Here is a 19,518-nt window from a genome sequence, read left to right on the forward strand (position 1 = left end):
TCAGCCTCTCAAGTAGCTGGGATTACAGGCCTGCACCACCACCACACCCAGCTAATTTTTGTGGGTTTTTTTTTTTTTTTTTTTAGTAGAGATGGGGTTTCACCATGTTGGCTCTAACTCCTGACCTCAAGGGATCCACCTACCTCGGCCTCCCAAAGTACTGGGATCATGGGTGTTAGCCACCATGCCCCGCCTGTAGTATTCTTTTATTATTTAATGTCTGTGGAATCTGTTGTGTTATCCCTATTTCTCACCTTTTTGTCAGATTGGTTAGAGGTTTATTGATTGTATTGATATATTAAGGATTCAGCTTTTTGTTTCATTGTTGTTTTTATTGGTTTTGTTTTTATTTTCAAATGCTACCCATATCTTTTTGATACCCTTTTTCTGCTTGCTTTGGGTTTAATTTGCTCTTCTTCTGCTTTTCTAATGGGAATTTCTTCTTTTCTAATGTATGCGTTTAATGCTATACTCGAAAGCATAGCGTTATACCTTTAAACATCATAGCTTGTAAGTATAGCAATGTTTCCTTATAAGCAATGTTTAAAGCTGCACTCTGCAAATTTTCATTCAATCCAAATATATTATTTCCCCTGTGACTTCCTCTTTGATTCATGGGTTATTTAGAAATGCACTGATTTTCACATTTTTGTGATTTTCAGATAGCTTCCCATGGTTGATTAACTTAATTAATTTTTAAGTTTCTTTGTGGTCTGGCAAAATGCCTCATATAATTTCAGTTCTTTTAAATTTGATGCCTAAAATGTGGACTTTTCTGGGTGAATGCTCCATGTGTACTTGAGAAGAGTATGTGTTCTGCTGTTATTTAAATTTCAGATTTCCCTCTGGTGCCATTTTTCTTTAGCCTGAAAACCTTCCTTTAGCATGTATTTTAGAACAGGTGTGCTGACAATGAGTTCAACATACAACGAATTTTATGTTGCCTAATTTTGAATTGTACATTAAATGTTTTGTATTTTATGTTTTATGTGCTCTGGATGTCATTACAATTCTTTGAAGAATGTGATTTTTTTTTTTTAAATAGGCAGTCCACCCAGTTAGGTTCAGACTAAAACTCCTGTTTCATCTTTCCCGTACAAATCACCTAAGTATTGACTTCCCTCTGCAGTCTCCTAGCCACTGTTTACTCTTCAGAATTCTTTAGTTGTTTTGTATTTTGCTCAGAGTTTTTAGGTAATCAGTGGGAGAAGCAGGCCGTAGTGGGCTTATTTTATGTTGCCCGGAAGCACAGTCTTTGTGTTTTCTTATTCCATAATTCAGATGCAATTATTGCCTTGTAGCATCAGTATTTCAATTTACCCACATATTTTTTTAAGAAGGACGTTTATGCTCTAATCCTTTTTGCATCTTAGGCCATCGTTTTAGAATCTTATTTCTTTTTGAAGAAAATTTTTTAGAGGTTTTTTTTTGACTGATTATCTGTTGGGAGTAAGCTGTTTTTTAGTTGTCTTTATTTTATTTCTTTATTTTGTTTTTATCCATAAAAGTTTGTTTTGTTGACTGTTTGAACCTGGTTAGCAGTTATTTTTATGCCAGAACTTTGAAGGTAACATTCCAGTGTTTTCTGATTTCTTGTTTCTGCCGACAAGGTCCTTGTTACTTTGTTGTTCCCTTGTGGTTAATACATCTTTTTTTCTTTGGAAACATTTAAGATCTTCTTTTTGATTTTGGTGTTCTCTTTTTTCCTTTTTCTTTTTTTTAAGAGATGGGTTCTGTCAGCAAGGCTGGAGTGCAGTGGTGTGATCATAGCTCACTATAGCCTTGCACTCCTGAGCTCACGCAATCCTCTCACCTTAGTCCCTGGAGTAGCTCACCACACCCAGCTACAGATGTTTCTGTAGAGATGAGGTATTTGTTTTTATTATAATTCGTTGATCATCTTGAATCTTGTCAGTGGTGTCTTCTGTAAATATTCTCAGCCATTATCTTGTGAAATAGTTCATTTCCATTATTCTCTATTATATCTGCCTGGAACTCGAATTAGATGTTGATTGACCATTCTCTATCCTTCATATCTCTGTTCTCGCTCATATTTTTAATCTTTTTTTTCCATGTTACATTTTCAGTATATTCAGTATGAAGAGACAGAGGCAAATCAGGTTCAAGACAGGAAATTAAAACAAAACGCAGTCATAAGGTTTTGATCACTAGTTACAGAAGATTAAAGATATGTTTTGTTAAGTTGTATGATCTAGTTAATTATTTTTAATTATCTTTGTCTTTTGACATTTTGCTGTAATGGATATATGTTCCAGATGACATTGTTGTTACCAAACCCTGGTTCTTTCTGAGCTAGCATAGGCACCACCCAGAGGTCCCATTTGGTAGGTGAGATATAGTAGCAGGATTATCTGGGAAGAAGCAGGATGATATGTAGTGTTTAAGGTGCTTGAGCTCTGTATAGACACATTTTGATTCAAATTTCTACCCTAACATTTGTTAAATATGTGATGTCATTCCTAATGTTGCAGCACTTGCATTTTCTCTGCATTGGCTACTGGTATTATAATTATTCCTCTTAAGTCAGTTGTGCATTATACTTCTAGACAGACTCATTTAGATATGGAATAGTATAATGTTACCTTTTGGAAAGTTAGCTTAGGCAAGACTATAGGATTTTGAACCCCAACTTTAATGATTTATTTGCTTTGTGTTTTTGAGTCAAATTACTCCAAAGGAGGCTAGCACAGGAACCAGGTGGGAATCAGGACCCCACATAGGTGAATAAGATTCAAGACAGGAAATTAAAACAAAAGTTCAGTTATATTTCCTGGACCAGCAAGGAAAACAAAGAAGGCTGCAGGTCTGTAAGTACAAATATTTCTAATCCCAGGCATACTTTATTCTGGGTTTATTACAACCAGCCTTCCTTCATTACAAATTATCTGTGGAAAAAGGACATAAAGTTATTGATACAGTTGGTTCTCAAAGGTATAGGGACTTGTCAGAGCCAAAACTGCTAGTCATAATTCCTAAGTACCTGTCATGGGGTGGGATGGGAGGCTAGAATAAGCAGGGATTCAGGATCATAGTGGTAGTGAAAAGTCAAGTTGGATTATAATGAAATGCCTACTCATATTTACTAGTCATACAAACTAAGTGTTCTGCTTCTGGGAATTTGTTTTGAGGAAATAAGAAAATATATGCACAATTATATAATTACAAATATTTCATCACATTAGTGTTTAAAATAGTAAAGGAGTGGAATCACTCTAAATGTCCAACATAGAGAACTGATTTAATAAACTTATACTACATATATGTAATACGAAACTTTGAACCCATCGGAAATTGTATAGAAATGTATTTCTGTTTCTTAACTTGAAGATATATTTACTATAGTTAAGCTATAAAAACTGATTACAGTATTAGAATATGATCACATTTTTATAGGAAAATGATATCTGTATCTATTCATATCTATCTCTGTAAAGAATAAGAAGATTTGGGAAAGTATTTACTAAAATGTTTACAGTGATTTTTCTTGGAAGAGAGAAATATAAGGGCTTTTATTTTCTAATTTTTACTGAACATTTATGGCTGTTATAGTAAGAAAACATTTTACTTTTTATTTAAAATGGCAGGCAGTAAAATAAATACTTTGACATTAGATTTATTGTAAAATAGAGAACCTATCTCGGTATTACTTTATTATAGGATTTCTTTTTGTTTAGAACTGTGAGGCCATGCTTTTTTCTGTTCATACAATTTTGAGTAGTAACTTGCTTTTTAAATTCCTGCTGATATTTCTAAATCCTTTATTGTTTGCTTTTATTTCTTTAGGTTATTGTGTCAATGAGTATAGCATTTGCTCAACAAACTGAACTGTCTAGAATATCTGGGGGAAAAGAAAATACTACATCATCAAAGCAAGCACATGCTGTGTGTCAGCAAGAAAAACAGCATTATTTTAATGAAATGAAATTATCACAGGATCAAACTGGTTTTCAGACCTTTGAGACAGTGGATGTGAAATTTAAAGAAGAATTTAAACCACTTAGTAAAGAGTTAGGAGAACATGGAAAGGAAATTTTATTATCAAATAACGATCCCGATGATATACGAGAATCAAAGGACTGTGTGCTGACTATTTCAGAAGAAATGCTCTCCAAAGATAAGACATTTATAGTCAGACAGTCTGTAAGTATGCCTCCTTGAACATAAAAAACTTATTTAAAAATTGTGAATTCCTTCACTATAAAAATACTAGCAATAATGCTGCATAATATTTGGAGGAGGAAAATATCAAACTCAGTCTTATGACTCACATTGTTGTTTTGTTTTGTTTTGTTTTTGAGGCGGAGTCTTACTCTGTCGCCAGGGTGGAGTGCAGTAGCACGATCTCGGCTCACTGCAACCTCCGCCTCCCAGGTTCAAGCGATTCTCCTGCCTCAGCCTCCTGAGTAATTGGGACTACAGGCACGTGCCACCACATCCAGCTAATTTTTGTATTTTTAGTAGAGACAGGATTTTACCATGTTGGCCAGGATGGTCTCAATCTCTTGACCTTGTGATCCACCCTCCTCGGCCTCCCAAAGTGCTGGGATTACAGGCATGAGCCACTGTGCCCGGCCAATTCACACTGTTAATGTGTTTTATTAATTGTAAGATATATGGATAAGTGACTTAATATTAGTATCAAATAAAACAAGTCTGGTTCATAATATTCTTGTTTATCTTAAAGACGTTGTACCTGGTAAAATCCCATTGTAAGTTGTACACACATTAATTCTGTTTCAACCAATTCGAGATTAATTATACTACAATTTGGTAATATCTGTGAATAAAAGATTTGCTTAATTAAATATAACAACATTACAAGGAAATAGCTACCTATTTAGGAAGACTAAAAGATTTTACTATCTATATCCTAATTATTGATTTCTTTACTTATTTATTAATAGAAGAACTCTTCTGTGTCTATACCTCAACTGTTCACTGCCTTTAACAGAAAGTAATAAATCCTACTTCTTTTAACATTATCTGAATTAAATTTTAAAATTAATATTCAGGAAAGGTTATGTTTTGTTCAGACTAATATTCAAGTAAAATTGCCAACTCCAGGCCAAGCGTGGTGGCTCATGGCTGTAATCCCAGCACTTTGGGAGGCTGAGGCAGGTGGATCACTTGAGGTCAGGAGTTCGAGACCAGCCTAGCCAACATGGTAAAACCCCATTTCTACTAAAAATGCAAAAAATTAGCTGGGCATGGCGGTGCATGCCTGTAATCCCAGGTATTTGGAAGGCTGAGGCAGAGGAATCACTTGAACTGGGGAGGTGTAGATTGTAGTGAGCCAAGATGGTGCCACTGCACTGCAGCCTGGGTGACACCAAGACTCCCTATCAAAAAGAAATAAATAAAATAAAATTACCATCTCTTTGTAGAATGCGAAACTTGTTAGGTGTTCTTGAAGACCTCTTTAATTTACCATCAACTACTCAAAGCAAAATGATTTGTTTAAGTAACATCTCTCCAGGAAATGATGTACTCATAGAACGTATTAAGGAATTGACTTCCTATGAGCGTGAGACTCTGGAATGTAAAGCTTTTGTTTTCAAATAAAATGTATTGAAAATTATTTTTTATCAGTAGTTCCCTGTAGTACTGTGATAACCACTGTGTAAATTAAGTGGATAGTTTCTCATGTTTCATACATTTAATTTTAAAATGTAAATATTCCATTGATATTATTTTCCCTTCATAAAATGTCAAGAGGAATAATGGCATTATAGCTTCATTAAGGGTAGAAGGGATCTTAAGTATCTTAGTTCTTTTTTTTTCTATTAGAATTAGGTTAAGTCTAAACTAATTGATAAATAATTGTTTTGCTTTTGGAAAATAACATATATAATGATAATAAAGTGGCTTTATGTTGTTTTGGAATCGCAATGAAGAAAAACACCATTTTTAAAAGTATGTTTTTGTTTAATAATAAAATCACATGCTTTATGGGATAAGTAATAGAATTGCTTTCGTATTTGTTTAAAATATTAATGCTGACAGATTTTTGCAAAATGTGTTATGGCTGAATTTTTTTCTTTTTTTTACTCTTAAAGATTCATGATGAGATTTCGGTGTCAAGCATGGATGCTTCTAGACAACTAATGTTGAATGAAGAACAATTGGAAGATATGAGGCAGGAACTTGTACGACAATACCAAGAACATCAACAGGCAACAGAATTGTTAAGGCAGGCACATATGCGACAAATGGAGAGACAGCGAGAAGACCAGGAACAGCTACAAGAAGAGATTAAGAGACTTAATAGACAATTAGCCCAGGTAAGGGTCTTGTAGTCCCTTTTCTCTCCCCAATTTTTTTTTTCCAAACACCAACTTGAACCAGACCCCCAGTAAAAACAACAGTATTTTTTATGTAGCCATAATTTTTTTTTTGCCAAAATCTGAATAAACTACATATGTTTAGCATCAGGAACACACTCTATACTAACACAGCAGCTTTAGATCTTGTTAGGGACACCTATCTCAACCTTGCAGTGGGCATTGTCTTTCTGTCATTTTATTTAACTCCTTTTTCAAGCACTGGAAAAGTGGCTACATGGTTGTTGGGTTTTTTTTTTTAATCCATTAACCATATATAGCAAATGCAGTGTGACATTTTGGAAATAACATTGTGCTGAGGTGCTCCATTATGCAGTTACTATCGTTCAGTTTTACTATATTCATTTATAGTTTTGTGAGTCCACCAATTAGCATCTCGAAGTTTTACCTTTATCTGTCTTTAATCCGTCTTTTTAATCATGAATGGAAATCGGAAGTAGTATGCTTCTGGAACTCTTTCCAGGGAAACATCTCTTCTTGATTTGAGAAATGCAAATTTATTTAACATTCTTATCCCTTTCTTGACTAAATTTAAATACTTCTTGGTATTTGGGAGCTGGATTCTTGTCAACTGCTATATAAAATATACTCACAAAACCATTGCAGAAAAGCAAGAAATATTTATATAGAAGTTCTTATGAAAACAGATTTATTGAATTTAATTTTGAAAACTGAAGCTAAAAAGAAGATAAGAAATAACTAGAGATAACTATTAACATGTATTCTTTCAAATATAGAATAATAGGAAAATTGGGAGCTGAGCATAAAACATAATTTGGAAAATTAACTTTGCTTTTCTTCATTGCATTTTGTGAATTCAGACTTCTTAATTTTCAATGCAAAATTGACAAAAACTAAGTGAACTGCACAAATTCCTAAATATTTAGGCTTAATTGGCTTTTTAAAAATATTTTAAATTTTGCATTGATCTTTGTATATACTTTTAACCCCTTATGATGGAATACGAATCATAAGTAGAACCAGGACCTATTGGTCCCGGGGGTTAAAAGAAATCTGCTTAATATTTCTACCCTTTTTCTCTGTCGCAAACAATATTCTCTCATGACCTTTTTTCTTATTTAGAGATCCTCCATAGATAATGAAAACCTGGTTTCAGAGAGAGAGAGGGTGCTTTTAGAGGAGCTGGAAGCACTAAAGCAGCTGTCTTTAGCTGGAAGAGAGAAGCTGTGTTGTGAGCTGCGCAACAGCAGTACGCAAACACAGGTAGTATGGACTTTGGCCCACCTAGGAGCAATGGATCAACAATTCAGTAGGATTTGTTTATCTTTGTTGTTGGTATGAAATGTACTCTTTTATAGGTACTGAGCTTAACATATTTGTGACTGCATACGTGTAAGGTAGGTGGAGTCAAAATGCCTTATATTTCATTTAAGGTAATTTGAATCTGACATTGCTGTTAACAAGAGAACCTAACAAACTTTATTGTTGCACTATAGCATAGATAATTTGAACCCATTAAACTTTTTTATTTGTGTACGAGAATGTTTTATCCTCTTTTGATGACACTAGTCTCAAATATAGTTAAATATTATACCAAACAGTATCAATTTTGTGCACAGAGATTTCTGTTTTATCTCATACCCATATAGAAGAATGACATGCTATTTCCAAGATGACAGGTTTTCTTTCTGTCTTCTCCTCTCTTCCTTTACTCAAACTTAAACAGAATGGAAATGAAAACCAAGGAGAAGCTGAAGAACAGACATTTAAAGAAAAGGAATTGGACAGAAAACCTGAACATGTGCCTCCTGAGATTTTGTCTAATGAAAGGTATACAAAATGTGTACTTTTTCAGTGCAAAGTAAATTAAAATGGTTGTTTCAATGTAATAGACTTTGTCCTTATTTTTATCTTGTACATTGATACTTTGTCTTAAAAATCATCATACTATCTGTGTATGAAACATGTCCATAAATGTGTAGTATGTAAAGGATTTTCAGTTTTTTATCATTAAATAGATACAATTTTTAAAAAATCATTTCTATTTAAATTTTGATTGGATATTAATCACATACTTAACTGTTAATATTAAGGTATTTGGATATTGAAACTTTCTTGATTAATTTTATACTTATATGCCATTTTGTATCCTAAAAACACAGTTCTACTTGTGAACTGTATTCTTTCACTGTATGGACATGTATTCAGTGTAAGCCATCCCCTGCCTTGTTTATTCTGAGAAAAAAATTACTGTTAGTGTAAATATTCTAAACTTCTTTCATGCATTTGCTACATAACAGATGACAACTTTTAATCCATATCCGAGGGATAAATTAATCACCTGATGTTAGCAAAACTTTTCCTTACTTTGATTTTGTAGAGGTTAATATAAAAATGTAAAATATTAGGTAAGAATAGTTATCCTACATTAGTATTAAAGACTTTAAGCACAATATTTTAAACTTTGTTTGTTCAAATGAAAATAATTTCTTTAATTTTAAATTAAAACTAATATTTACTAACTTAATTTCCTCCTTTTCCAATTTCTGTGACTGTCAACCCTCTTGTGTCCTCCTAACCTCCTTCCTCAGCTTGCATGGAGGAATTTGGCCCCTAAGATTTTGGCTTCCCCATTGGATCATCAGTATGGAACGCAGTCAGTATGGAACTCAAACAAGAAAGACAGTGTATGAAAATTAGAGTTACCATGGCAATATAAAATAAACACTTTGTTTATTTTATATTATTTATCTCTGGTAAATTTTGAAAACTATGCAGTATTTAATTTTTAGGAATTTTTACAGAAAGTGCCAATAAAATGAGTATTCTTTTTTTTTAACCATCATATTAATCATTTAAGTAGAAATATTTCACATTATTCTAGTCCTGGAGTTCGGCGCTTAAACAAAACCTCAGAACAAGTTAAGGAAATAAAACCCTTGGCTTCCTACTAAATTATTTTAGTTTTATTTTTAGTATTCTTGATTATATAAGCAGAGAACTTGATCTAGGTGCAAAAATAGAACTGTCTCTTTCACTTGACAAATACTAATGGAAAACTTCTCCATTTATTATCTTGTCTTAAAATAGATATGTCATGTGCCTGGGAAAACAGGTATCCTTTAGCCTGATTGTTGGCAATCTCCTACAGTGTGAAGCTAAAAGATAAAACTATCTTAAGGCAGAAGACCTTTACCGTGAAAATCTTTTATTTAGTCTGCATGTATAAAGTGTGCCTTTGTTGAACTGAGTTGCTAGGACAAGAGAGTTGTTTAGTTTTTAAGAAAATTAATCAGGCAACCTTCTGAATCACCACTTATGGAAGTACCTTGCTTCACGTGGTAGAATGTTCATGTTAAGCAAAAAAGAGAGTGTACAAAAACACTTTGTTCAGGATGATCTCATTTTTGTTTTTAAAATATGTATATATTTATAAGAGAGGCAGGAGGAAAAGTCTAGAAATATAGGCATTAAAATTGTCATAGTTATTGCTGAGGTTTTGTGGTGGGTGGTTAGCAGTATTTTCCAGATTTTTTAAAATAAAGATTACTTTTTAAAAAGAGAGACACCAAATTCATTCTATTTAGTTGAAAACAGGTTTCTTCTACTGACTGAAATGAGTGGTGAGTGTAACTTGAGAAATTTCAGTCTCTGGAGCAGATGTAATAAAAACAGCCTGTGATACTCCCTCTGGTGTTGACAGATAGTGAAATTTCGTTACAGACCTTTTTAAAAACAGATCTCTGCCTAAGTATTACTTTTTGTAATGTAAATATTCAGCTCATTACCATTAACTTGTACAAATACTGCCACATAATTTTTTCTGGTGTGATTTTAAAATTGTTTTAAAATATGTTTTTATGTTTAACATACAGAAAGATTAAATGTACAAAATACATATGTATAACCATGAGCAGCAAGCTCAATAACTTGCATATGCTTTGGCACTGCCATACTTTTTAAAACTTAAATTTTGTCTCCCAAAATTTTCTCTTAAACTAGTTACTAGCTTAAGACTTTAGTTATTTTTTTCAAGTCAATTAAATATTGTACATTTTGAAAAATGGTATGATTAAGCTGATTGGCCAAAATTTTCAGACAAAACAAATCATTTTATAATATAGTCACAAATAAAAAACAAGAAGCACTTTATTGTAGATGCTATTGGGTATTATTTTAACAAAGAGGATCATCTGTTATTTTTCAAATCAAATATTTTGCAGTGTACTTTTTAGTGGACATAAGCAAAGTGTTTGCTTCAAAAATATTAAACATTTTAATCAATGCTTCTTTATCTATACAGGTATGCACTCCAGAAAGCTAATAACAGACTTTTGAAGATCCTTTTAGAAGTTGTAAAGACAACGGCAGCTGTTGAAGAAACAATTGGTCGCCATGTCCTTGGGATTCTAGATAGATCTAGTAAAAGCCAGTCATCTGCCAGCCTAATTTGGAGGTCAGAAGCAGAGGCATCTGTAAAGTCATGTGTCCATGAGGAACATACAAGAGGTACTAGTTTTCTATGTTGTTGAAACAATCATTTCAACAAATCTTGCTGAGTTCAAGGCATTTTGCCATGTGTGGAAAATATAGAAGAGAAAATAAGTATGTTCCAGCAAATGGACCTTCAAACAGAAATACATTAGAGCGACTCTTCTCAAACACCATTGTTATATAGCATTTGCAAGTGGGTATCATAGAGTTGTCATTATATTTACCCAGGCTTGCCACGGTGCCTACATAAACCAGAATGCTGTTAGATTTCTCTACTGATAAAAGAAAATTTCTGCATCAGCACTCAGGACTCTTACCAGTATCTGTGAGGTATGGATGATATCCTGAAACCATCCTATAAATTAAGGAAAGATTAGAAATAAAGACTTTTTAGGAACCTAGCATCAGTTTCACATACCTGTTGAAATGGTTGGAAGAAAGCCTTAATAAGAAACCCAAGGTTTGGTCTCATCTTTGGACTGTTCTCTGCTAGATTCTTTCTTCCTTTTGAAAAAGTGGGTTGAAATATTATGCAGTGTATATGGATCCAGAGATTAGGTCCTGATATGCCAGAGCTGTCTTTGTAACTCTGTCTTCCTTCAGCTGTGTGGATTCGGCTCTTCTTTCCGTTTCCTTTTTTTTTGAGACAGTGTCTCGCTCTGTCACCCAGGCTGGAGTGCAGTGGCGCAATCTAGGCTCACTGCAACCTCTGCCTCCCGGGTTCAAGCAATTCTCCTGCCTCAGCCTGTCAAGTAGCTGGGACTACAAGTGCACGCCACCACACCCAGCTAATTTTTGTATTTTTAGTAGAGACGGGATTTTACCATGTTAGCCAGGCTGGTCTTGAATTCCTGACTTAAGGTGATCTGCCTGGCTTGGCCTCCCAAAGTGCTGGGATTACAGGCGTGAGCCACCATGCCTGGCCTCTTCTTTGCATTTCTTCCCATCACATTGCTGAACCCCATTGTCTCTTGTTTTTTCAATTGCTTTTTCCTTGCAGGAGAGGGAAATGAGGAAGTCAAAAGCGGGGAAAAGTTTTGTGAGATGGAGAAACATAGAATCTGGACTCCTGGCTCAGATCAAGCTCGCAGTTCACTACCATTCCACACTCAAGCATCTCTCCCAGTTAGAGACAGACCTAAGATGCCAGTTTTTGTAACTTTTGAAGAGCATTCTGTTTGTTAAATTTCATGTGGAGAAATGAGAAGAAATTATCCCATTTATGGAAGGTTTGCCTAATTATAAGTTGGCCAGTAGTGTGTTTCTAAGTACAGAGAAAAGCTTGATTTGGAATTGCAAATAAAACTGATTTTTAAACACCTCAGTTGAGTTCAAAGAGTTTTAAAAATTGCTTTTAGTAAATTAAAAGCTGAAATAATACTGAATTTTAAACCTTACTTTCAAATTAACTCTTTTCAAACTTGGTAAAAGAATTTTTCAAATTAACTTCACTCTTGGTTACAAGCTCTCAATCACGGCTATTTTATTTCTGCATATGGATCTTTATAGAGAAGAATTAGGTAACATTTTCTTAGTCTGGTAAAAGTGTTTATCAAATTATGCTTTTTAAAAAACAATTATTTCACAAGCTTGTTTCACTTAACCATTTAGGGAGGGATTTTGCAGTTCTACTGGTAAGACCTAGAGACCGGGTTGACTGCCATATTCAAAAGATACTCTGAGAATGTTCTGTGCATTACAGATGTATTTTGTGCTTTTGTTGTTGTTGTTAGTAGTTCTCTTAGATACTTCTCAACATGGCTGCCAAAGTATTCAGCAGACAACATGCCTTGAAAGACAGTGAACTTACTTCCAGAGCACTGTCTCCATAAAAAGGAATAAACTGATAATTTAACTCAAGCACAGAGGATTATATTTATGTTCATTTTCCATGAGAAAGCAGACCTAAAAAGACTTCTGATCAACTAACCTATTTTCTTGCATAAGTTTATCTAAATCTTCCAACACAGATGAAATATGTATATCCTATTTTAAGATACAGTAATGGTTTTCTTTCTTTTTTTCTTTTTTCTTTTGAGTCTCTCTGTGTCGCCTAGGCTGGAGAGCAGTGGCTCAATCTCTGCTCACTGCAACCTCCACCTCCAGGTTCAAGTGATTCTCCTGCCGCAGCCTCCCAAGTAGCTGGGATTACAGGTGTCTGTCGCCATGCCTGGCTAATATTTTTGTATTTTTAGTAGAGACAGGGTTTTACTGTGTTGGCCAGGCTGGTTTAGAACTCCTGACCTCAAGTGATCCACCAGCCTCGACCTCCCAAAGTGCTAGAATTACAGACGTGAGCCACTGCAACTGACCATAGTTTACAATTATACGCAATTTTATGAGTTTAATTCTACAGACATTTGCTGAACTATTTCTCTATGCTTTCAGCTTTACAGCAATTCATAGTCTAATGAAGAAGTCATTGCTATTCTGATTCAAAGCAAAATAGAGTCATAATACTTAATATTTTGCTTAAAACCACTACATATATTTGAATTAACTACACCCTTTAAAATTTTAGTTAACTGTTGACCAATTCTGAAAGAATAATGTTGAGATAAGAGGAAAAACTAAATCCAGAGTTAAGAAATATGGTGTGTAGAATATTGTAGCAGAGATAATTTTGCTAGGATTAGTATCATTGGTTATATTTACTTTCCATTTAGTTAACTCCATCTTACTGTTTTTATGTTTAGCAGCAGTGTCTTACTAATAAAATTAGAGTAACCACTGATATCACTGGGGGACACTTAATGGATCCATCTTGCATCTTTGAGGATATATTGAATTATTAGAATTTATAATTTAAAACTTTTTATATAAACTTGAAAGAAAATACTGGCTTTAAAATATCACTGTGCTCCATATGTAAGAATTTTTTCTGACATTCCTTCATAGATATAATGGAAGCATTATTTTTTAAAATGAAATACACTTTTGAAAGATTTATTTTATGTTTTTTAGTATAACAAAAATTTAAATCAATCTAATTGCAAAGCAACTTTTGCTTTTCAGTTTTCATATATGACTTTTTGTTGTAACACTTGTGATGTATTTTCAGCCTTTAAGTCTGAACATGTTTTGATTTTAAACATGTATGGACTTGTTAACACTCAAAAAATTGAATAACAAAGTTGCTAATATTTGCTTCCTCATAAGAGTAACCTACTTTATGAAATTAAAGGGAAATTTTGAGCTAACATAAAATCACTTAAACCTGAATGAATATTAAGATCAGTTCATAAAAATGAATTCCCCAGGTTGTGTTGAAAAAAAATTTCCTTCAGGTCTTCGCTGTGATGATTCAGTGGTTTTATGCTCACCTCTACCATAGGAGGCCAGGGATGGAATCTTATCTGCTGCTGCCTCCTTTTGGAGAAATTAGTTCTTACAGAAAGAATGCTAGGGGCTGAGAGTCATGGCTCACACCGGTAATCCCAACACTTTGGGAGGCCAACGCGGGCAGATGATCTGAAGTCAGGAGTTCAAGACCAGCCTGGCCAACAGGGTGAAACCCCATCTCTGCTTAAAATATGAAAATTAGCCAGGTGTGGCAGCACACACCTGTAATCCCAACTACTCGTGAGGCTGAAGCAGGAGAATGCTTGAACCCAGGGGGTGGAGGTTGCAGTGAGCCGAGATCGCACCACTGCACTAATCAGAAGGCCTTGTTTCTTTTCTAGCCCACTGTGATACTGGGCAAACCTGTTAAGTCTCCCAGGGCTTCAGTACAGTTTTCTCAACTGTCAGATACCAGGGTCAGACTAAAGCCTAGTGGTTTCCATTGGAGCCATAGAAGAGAGCCTTTGGGGCAGAGAAGGCTTTATTAAATTGCCTATCCTGCTTTAACCTGAGGAGTTTATTGTTATCTGTCAGGGAATGAATATGATATAATTCATAAAGTTAATAACTAAAGGACTTTAATAGCCATCATTTACTATGTTTAAGACATAAATCCAAGAGGTTTACCACTTTGAAATGATTCTGTTTATCAAAGTGAACGTTCTAAGATTATTATTGGCATCTTGTGACATTCCCCTGCTAATCTATATTATCCTCTGAATTTTTCCCTCCAAGACTAGTTGTTTAAAGTCTTTCTGTTTTTTCTATTTTATAGGATTTTTTTTAATTCACTTTTTTCTTGGAACATATTCAGATTATTTCAGATGGTTTATACCTTCAAAATGTTATTAAGAAAATACCTTAAGCTAGTTGACATCTTCACCTTTTCTAGGTACTTTAATGTCTATTTTTAAAAATTAGCCATTTCAAGAAACTAACATTCAGAGACCTTTTATAAGTTGCTCTCATGCACCCTCTGTATTTTGTGGTTGAGATTTGCTCCCATCTAATACACAATACCTTCAGTCTTTTCCTCATGTTCATTCCTTCTCTATAGCCCAAAACATTAGACTATCTTCATACTGCCTTAAAACTGTAAGAAGTGTTGGATTTTTCTCACCTTTTTTCCCTGCTCAAGGTAAGTTTCAGCAAACTTTTTTTTTTTTTTTTTTTTTTTTTGAGACGGTGTTTTGCTCTGTTGCCCAGGTGGGAGTGCAGTGGTGCAATCTTGGCTTACTGCAACCTCCACCTCACGTGCCACCATGCACAGCTAATTTTTGTATTTTTTAGTAGAGATGGAGTTTGGTCATATTGGTCAGGCTGGTGTTGAACTCCTGACCTCGTTATCCGCCTGCCTCGGCCTCCCAAAGTGCTGGGATTATAGGTGTGAGCCACCGCGCCCAGATGATTTGACAACTGGGAGGTCAGTGTTGTCCTTTGAGAGAGCAGCTTTGGTACTGCAGGAATAGAAATCAAGGCTGGTGAACACAGGAGTCTCCATAGCATTTTCTCAGTCCTTGTCCTGTTTGTCTTTTTAGACAAATAATGTTACGAAAGTGTCTTGAAGCTGTCCCTTTTTGTCTGCTGGAACATCTTTCTCCTGCCTCTCTCTGATATTTTTTAACACAGGTTCTTTTGTTGGATTATGATATACAGAGGCTTCAACTTTGCCTTCCTTCTCTCACTAAATATTACTCCTAAGACAGATGTATCTACTTCCAAGGTTTCAATCTCACCTTTCTACAAATGACTCCTAAGTCATTGCAGACCCAAAATTCGAACAGTTGACTCATCTCCACAAATCCCATTAACACTTCAGACTAATCATTTTTCATCCCTACTCTGTATACTTTCTCCTGATTTCTTAGTATTTTTCTTAATGATTTGTCTGTCACCTAAGAATCATCTAAGCTGGAAGCCCAGAGTCATCTTATATATCATCTTCTTTCCTTGTCTTCTTCTACATTGTCTTCTCCAACCTGTGCTCTTTCTCAACACCACGCCCCTCCACCCATCATCTTAGTTCATGTCTTTATCCCTTCTCATCTGGACAATTGAAATAGCCTGTAACCAATTTTTTCTCCTTCTTTAACTTACCTCTGCATTGCTGCAGTTTGCTTCCTGATTCACATGTTTGATATTATCTTCTTGTTCAAAATATGATTTACTCTTTCCATTTGTTTATAGCAAAACCCCTAAGGTTCCTATAAAATTTAAGACCATTTACAACTTGAATCCAGGTTACTTTCCAGCCACCTTCTTTTAGGTCTCTCACCTACCTCACCACCACTTCACCATGTCCCTTTGCCCTAAAAAGCCTAGAGTTCCCATCATATCACACTGTTCCCTTTGCCTCACATTTCTGTACCCATGAGAAAGAAAATGTTACTAGAATGCATTTAATTTTTCACATAAAGATGCTATAAATTCCAAGATTATCTTGCACTTCTAAATATTTTCAAGGCATTCAATTTTGAGCACATGGAGTACCATAAATAAGTAACAGTGTAGCTGATGTGTTTTTTACTTTGGGGAATAAAAACACAAAGTGAAAGTTGTATTTACTCTTACCTTAAGAATTAGATAAACCTGTATATAATGGCAAACATTTAAAATCATGCCCTAAAATGCAACTTTGGGCTCTACAGCCAGTGACTTACAAAGAGGACGTGCTTAGTGAATATTGAATCGTGCTGAATTCAGATCTGGCGTCTGAAGCTGTATCTGATGTCATTACTACATAGATTAAGAAAACTCAATATGGCACTAGCTACTTTAGCAAGACAAGTTCTAATAAGTAGAACAGGTCAAAAGTACTTAATAGTGGTTAAGAAACAAAAATATTAACAGTTTTCATATATGAAAGTACAAATCACAAAAATTAAATACTAATATACCTGAAATAAGCAAAAAACAAAACAAAAGCAGGATCATGTAGGAATTCAGCATAGAATCATTTCTACTATACAACTTTCATACAACCAAAGGGATAATTAAGATGCATATGCATTCAAGCTTTGAAAATGCCAAACAGCAACCCATGAAAATATCGAAATTAGCTCAGTCGAGAGAGTGGGATAGCACATTGTACTTCAAACTCAGTACATATTAGCAATATAAGGAGGTTGCCTGACTGCTACTTTCACTTACAGCTTCTAGGAGTTTTTCAACTGCTGCTTGTAGTTGAGAGCTAATGTGTCAAACTGAATGCTTATTCCAAGCACTTGGTACCTGAAGATTTCCTCTGCTTTAATTTGTTAACTTTGTACACTTACTGATAACAAATATGTACTACATGTAATAAAAGAATAGGTAATGCCCCTTCAGGAAACTTCACTGTTGGGTTGTAACATCTGCCACAAGTGAGTATTTAATGTCAGTGGTGAATAGCCTGTGCTTTTATTATAGCTTAGAGAAAACACTTGGAAAGCTTATCTTCTACCCATGCAAACTCATTTTTTTTTTTTTTTTTTTGAGACGGAGTCTCGCTCTGTCGCCCAGGCTGGAGTGCAGTTTTTTACATAAGAAATAAGAATAGTGTGGGTAACGTAGATAACAATGTCCATAATTAAATTAGAACTGCTTGTCAGCCTAATCTTATCCCAGTATTCCTCTTTAAAAAGTAGCAAGCAACAAAATGATCTTAGTTCCTTTTACTGTGTAGCCAGAGCAGATTATATTGCCCAGTGTCGGCTCAAAAGTTAGTCATCACCAGACAAATTCAAGCACTTATTTCTATCCTGTAATCCCAATGTAGGCTCAAAAGTCAGTCTGCTCCTGACAAATTCAAGCACTTATTTCTACCCCTCTGTGCACTTGGAACGGCTTACTGCACAATGCTTCTCTTTTCTTGTGATAATTTATGTGTTTCCTCATTACATTGTAAAGTCGTCAAGGGTTGGAGCCAGATCTTGTCCACCTATATGTCCCTATTACTTAACAAACTCTGCACGGTGGGCATGTAGTGAATTTCTGTTGAAAGGTATCTCAGAAGTTTTTATCAAAGAAAAAAATACTGAATTACCCAAATAATCAATTTCTGCAAATTCCTGTTAGCATAACATTTCTCATTCTTTTGCTTGGTTATTGAATAATATTATATCCTGTATTTGCATATTTTATTTGTTTGGTTGCAATGCTGTTTTAAAATACCTTACAATTTCCATGATTTCCAGTGTTACTTTGATTTTGTTTTATAACTTTAAAAAAGTATGATTATTATAATTAATTTATGCCTTTAAAATACTGTTATTCTAGTTACAGATGAATCTATTCCGTCTTATTCTGGAAGTGATATGCCAAGAAATGACATTAACATGTGGTCAAAAGTGACTGAGGAAGGAACAGAGCTATCACAACGACTCGTGAGGAGTGGTTTTGCTGGAACTGAAATAGACCCTGAAAATGAAGAACTTGTGCTGAACATTAGTTCTCGACTACAAGCAGCAGTTGAAAAACTCCTAGAAGCCATAAGTGAAACTAGCAGTCAGGTAACCTCCTTATATTGCTAATATGTATTGAGTTTGAAGTCCAATGTGCTATCCCACTCTCTCGACTGAGCTAATTTCATATTTTCATGGATTTCTGTTTGGCATTTTCAAAGCTTGAATGCATATGCATCCTAATTATCCCTTTGGTTGTACGAAAGTTGTATAGTAGAAATGATTCTACGCTGAATTCCTACATGGTCCTGCTTTTGTTTTGTTTTGTTTTTTGCTTATTTCAGGTATATTAGTATTTAATTTTTGTGATTTGTACTTTCATATATGAAAACAACTGTTAATACTTTTTGTTTCTTAACCACTATTAAGTACTTTTGACCTGGATCTTGGCCAGTATTAATGCTGTTGCTACTACTTGATACCATTGTAAATTATGAGCAATTTAGTTAATGCAACATAGTATTTGTCTTTTGAGGAGCAACGTGAAAAATGTTAAATAAATCAAAAATGGTCAGTGGTTCCAATAGGCTATTTGTTTTTAACAGGCTATTAGAGAGAAACTTCTCCAAAATTTGTTAATGCTGCCAGTAGTCAAGCGTGTGGGCTCCGCCTGAAACATTCACTTCCCCAGGCCAAGACCACAGCTCATAGCAGCTGTCTGCTTATGTGACCAGGTAGTGAAGTACAGTAGGAGTCTGACCATGGCATTTTCCAGATTTTTCCCAATTTGTTAAATACTAAATCCACACTGTGTTATTTAGCTTCTACTGTATTGTTGTAATTTAAATATCACTGAATGGATCACAAAAGCTTTGTGTAGAGCCGTAACCCTACGGCAGAGACTTTTCAAAGTGCAGCCCTTAACCAGCAATATCAATATCACCTGGTGATATGTTCAATATATAAATTCTTAGGCC

The 19,518-nt window shown here is 34.7% G+C and overlaps 1 protein-coding gene across 6 annotated transcripts in view; it reads left to right on the forward strand.

Moving 5' to 3' along the window:
- The window catches only part of AKAP9 (A-kinase anchoring protein 9), a 182,048-nt gene that overhangs the window by 103,871 nt on the left and 58,659 nt on the right, over positions 1-19,518 (forward strand). For 3 of the 6 annotated variants that reach the window (XM_033194793.1, XM_033194795.1, XM_033194794.1), the window contains exons 17-22: positions 3,805-4,161; positions 6,078-6,302; positions 7,446-7,586; positions 8,050-8,153; positions 10,627-10,832; positions 18,417-18,649. In XM_033194793.1, the coding sequence (XP_033050684.1) occupies positions 3,805-4,161; positions 6,078-6,302; positions 7,446-7,586; positions 8,050-8,153; positions 10,627-10,832; positions 18,417-18,649 (1,266 nt within the window). Of the gene's footprint in view, positions 1-3,804; positions 4,162-6,077; positions 6,303-7,445; positions 7,587-8,049; positions 8,154-8,914; positions 9,011-10,626; positions 10,833-18,416; positions 18,650-19,518 lie in introns of all 6 variants that reach the window. The other 3 variants (XM_033194791.1, XM_033194792.1, XM_033194796.1) reach the window with 2 other exon arrangements.

The sequence above is a fragment of the Trachypithecus francoisi genome, unplaced genomic scaffold, assembly GCF_009764315.1.
Source record: "Trachypithecus francoisi isolate TF-2019V2 unplaced genomic scaffold, Tfra_2.0 Lachesis_group4, whole genome shotgun sequence".
Lineage (NCBI taxonomy): Eukaryota > Metazoa > Chordata > Mammalia > Primates > Cercopithecidae > Trachypithecus > Trachypithecus francoisi.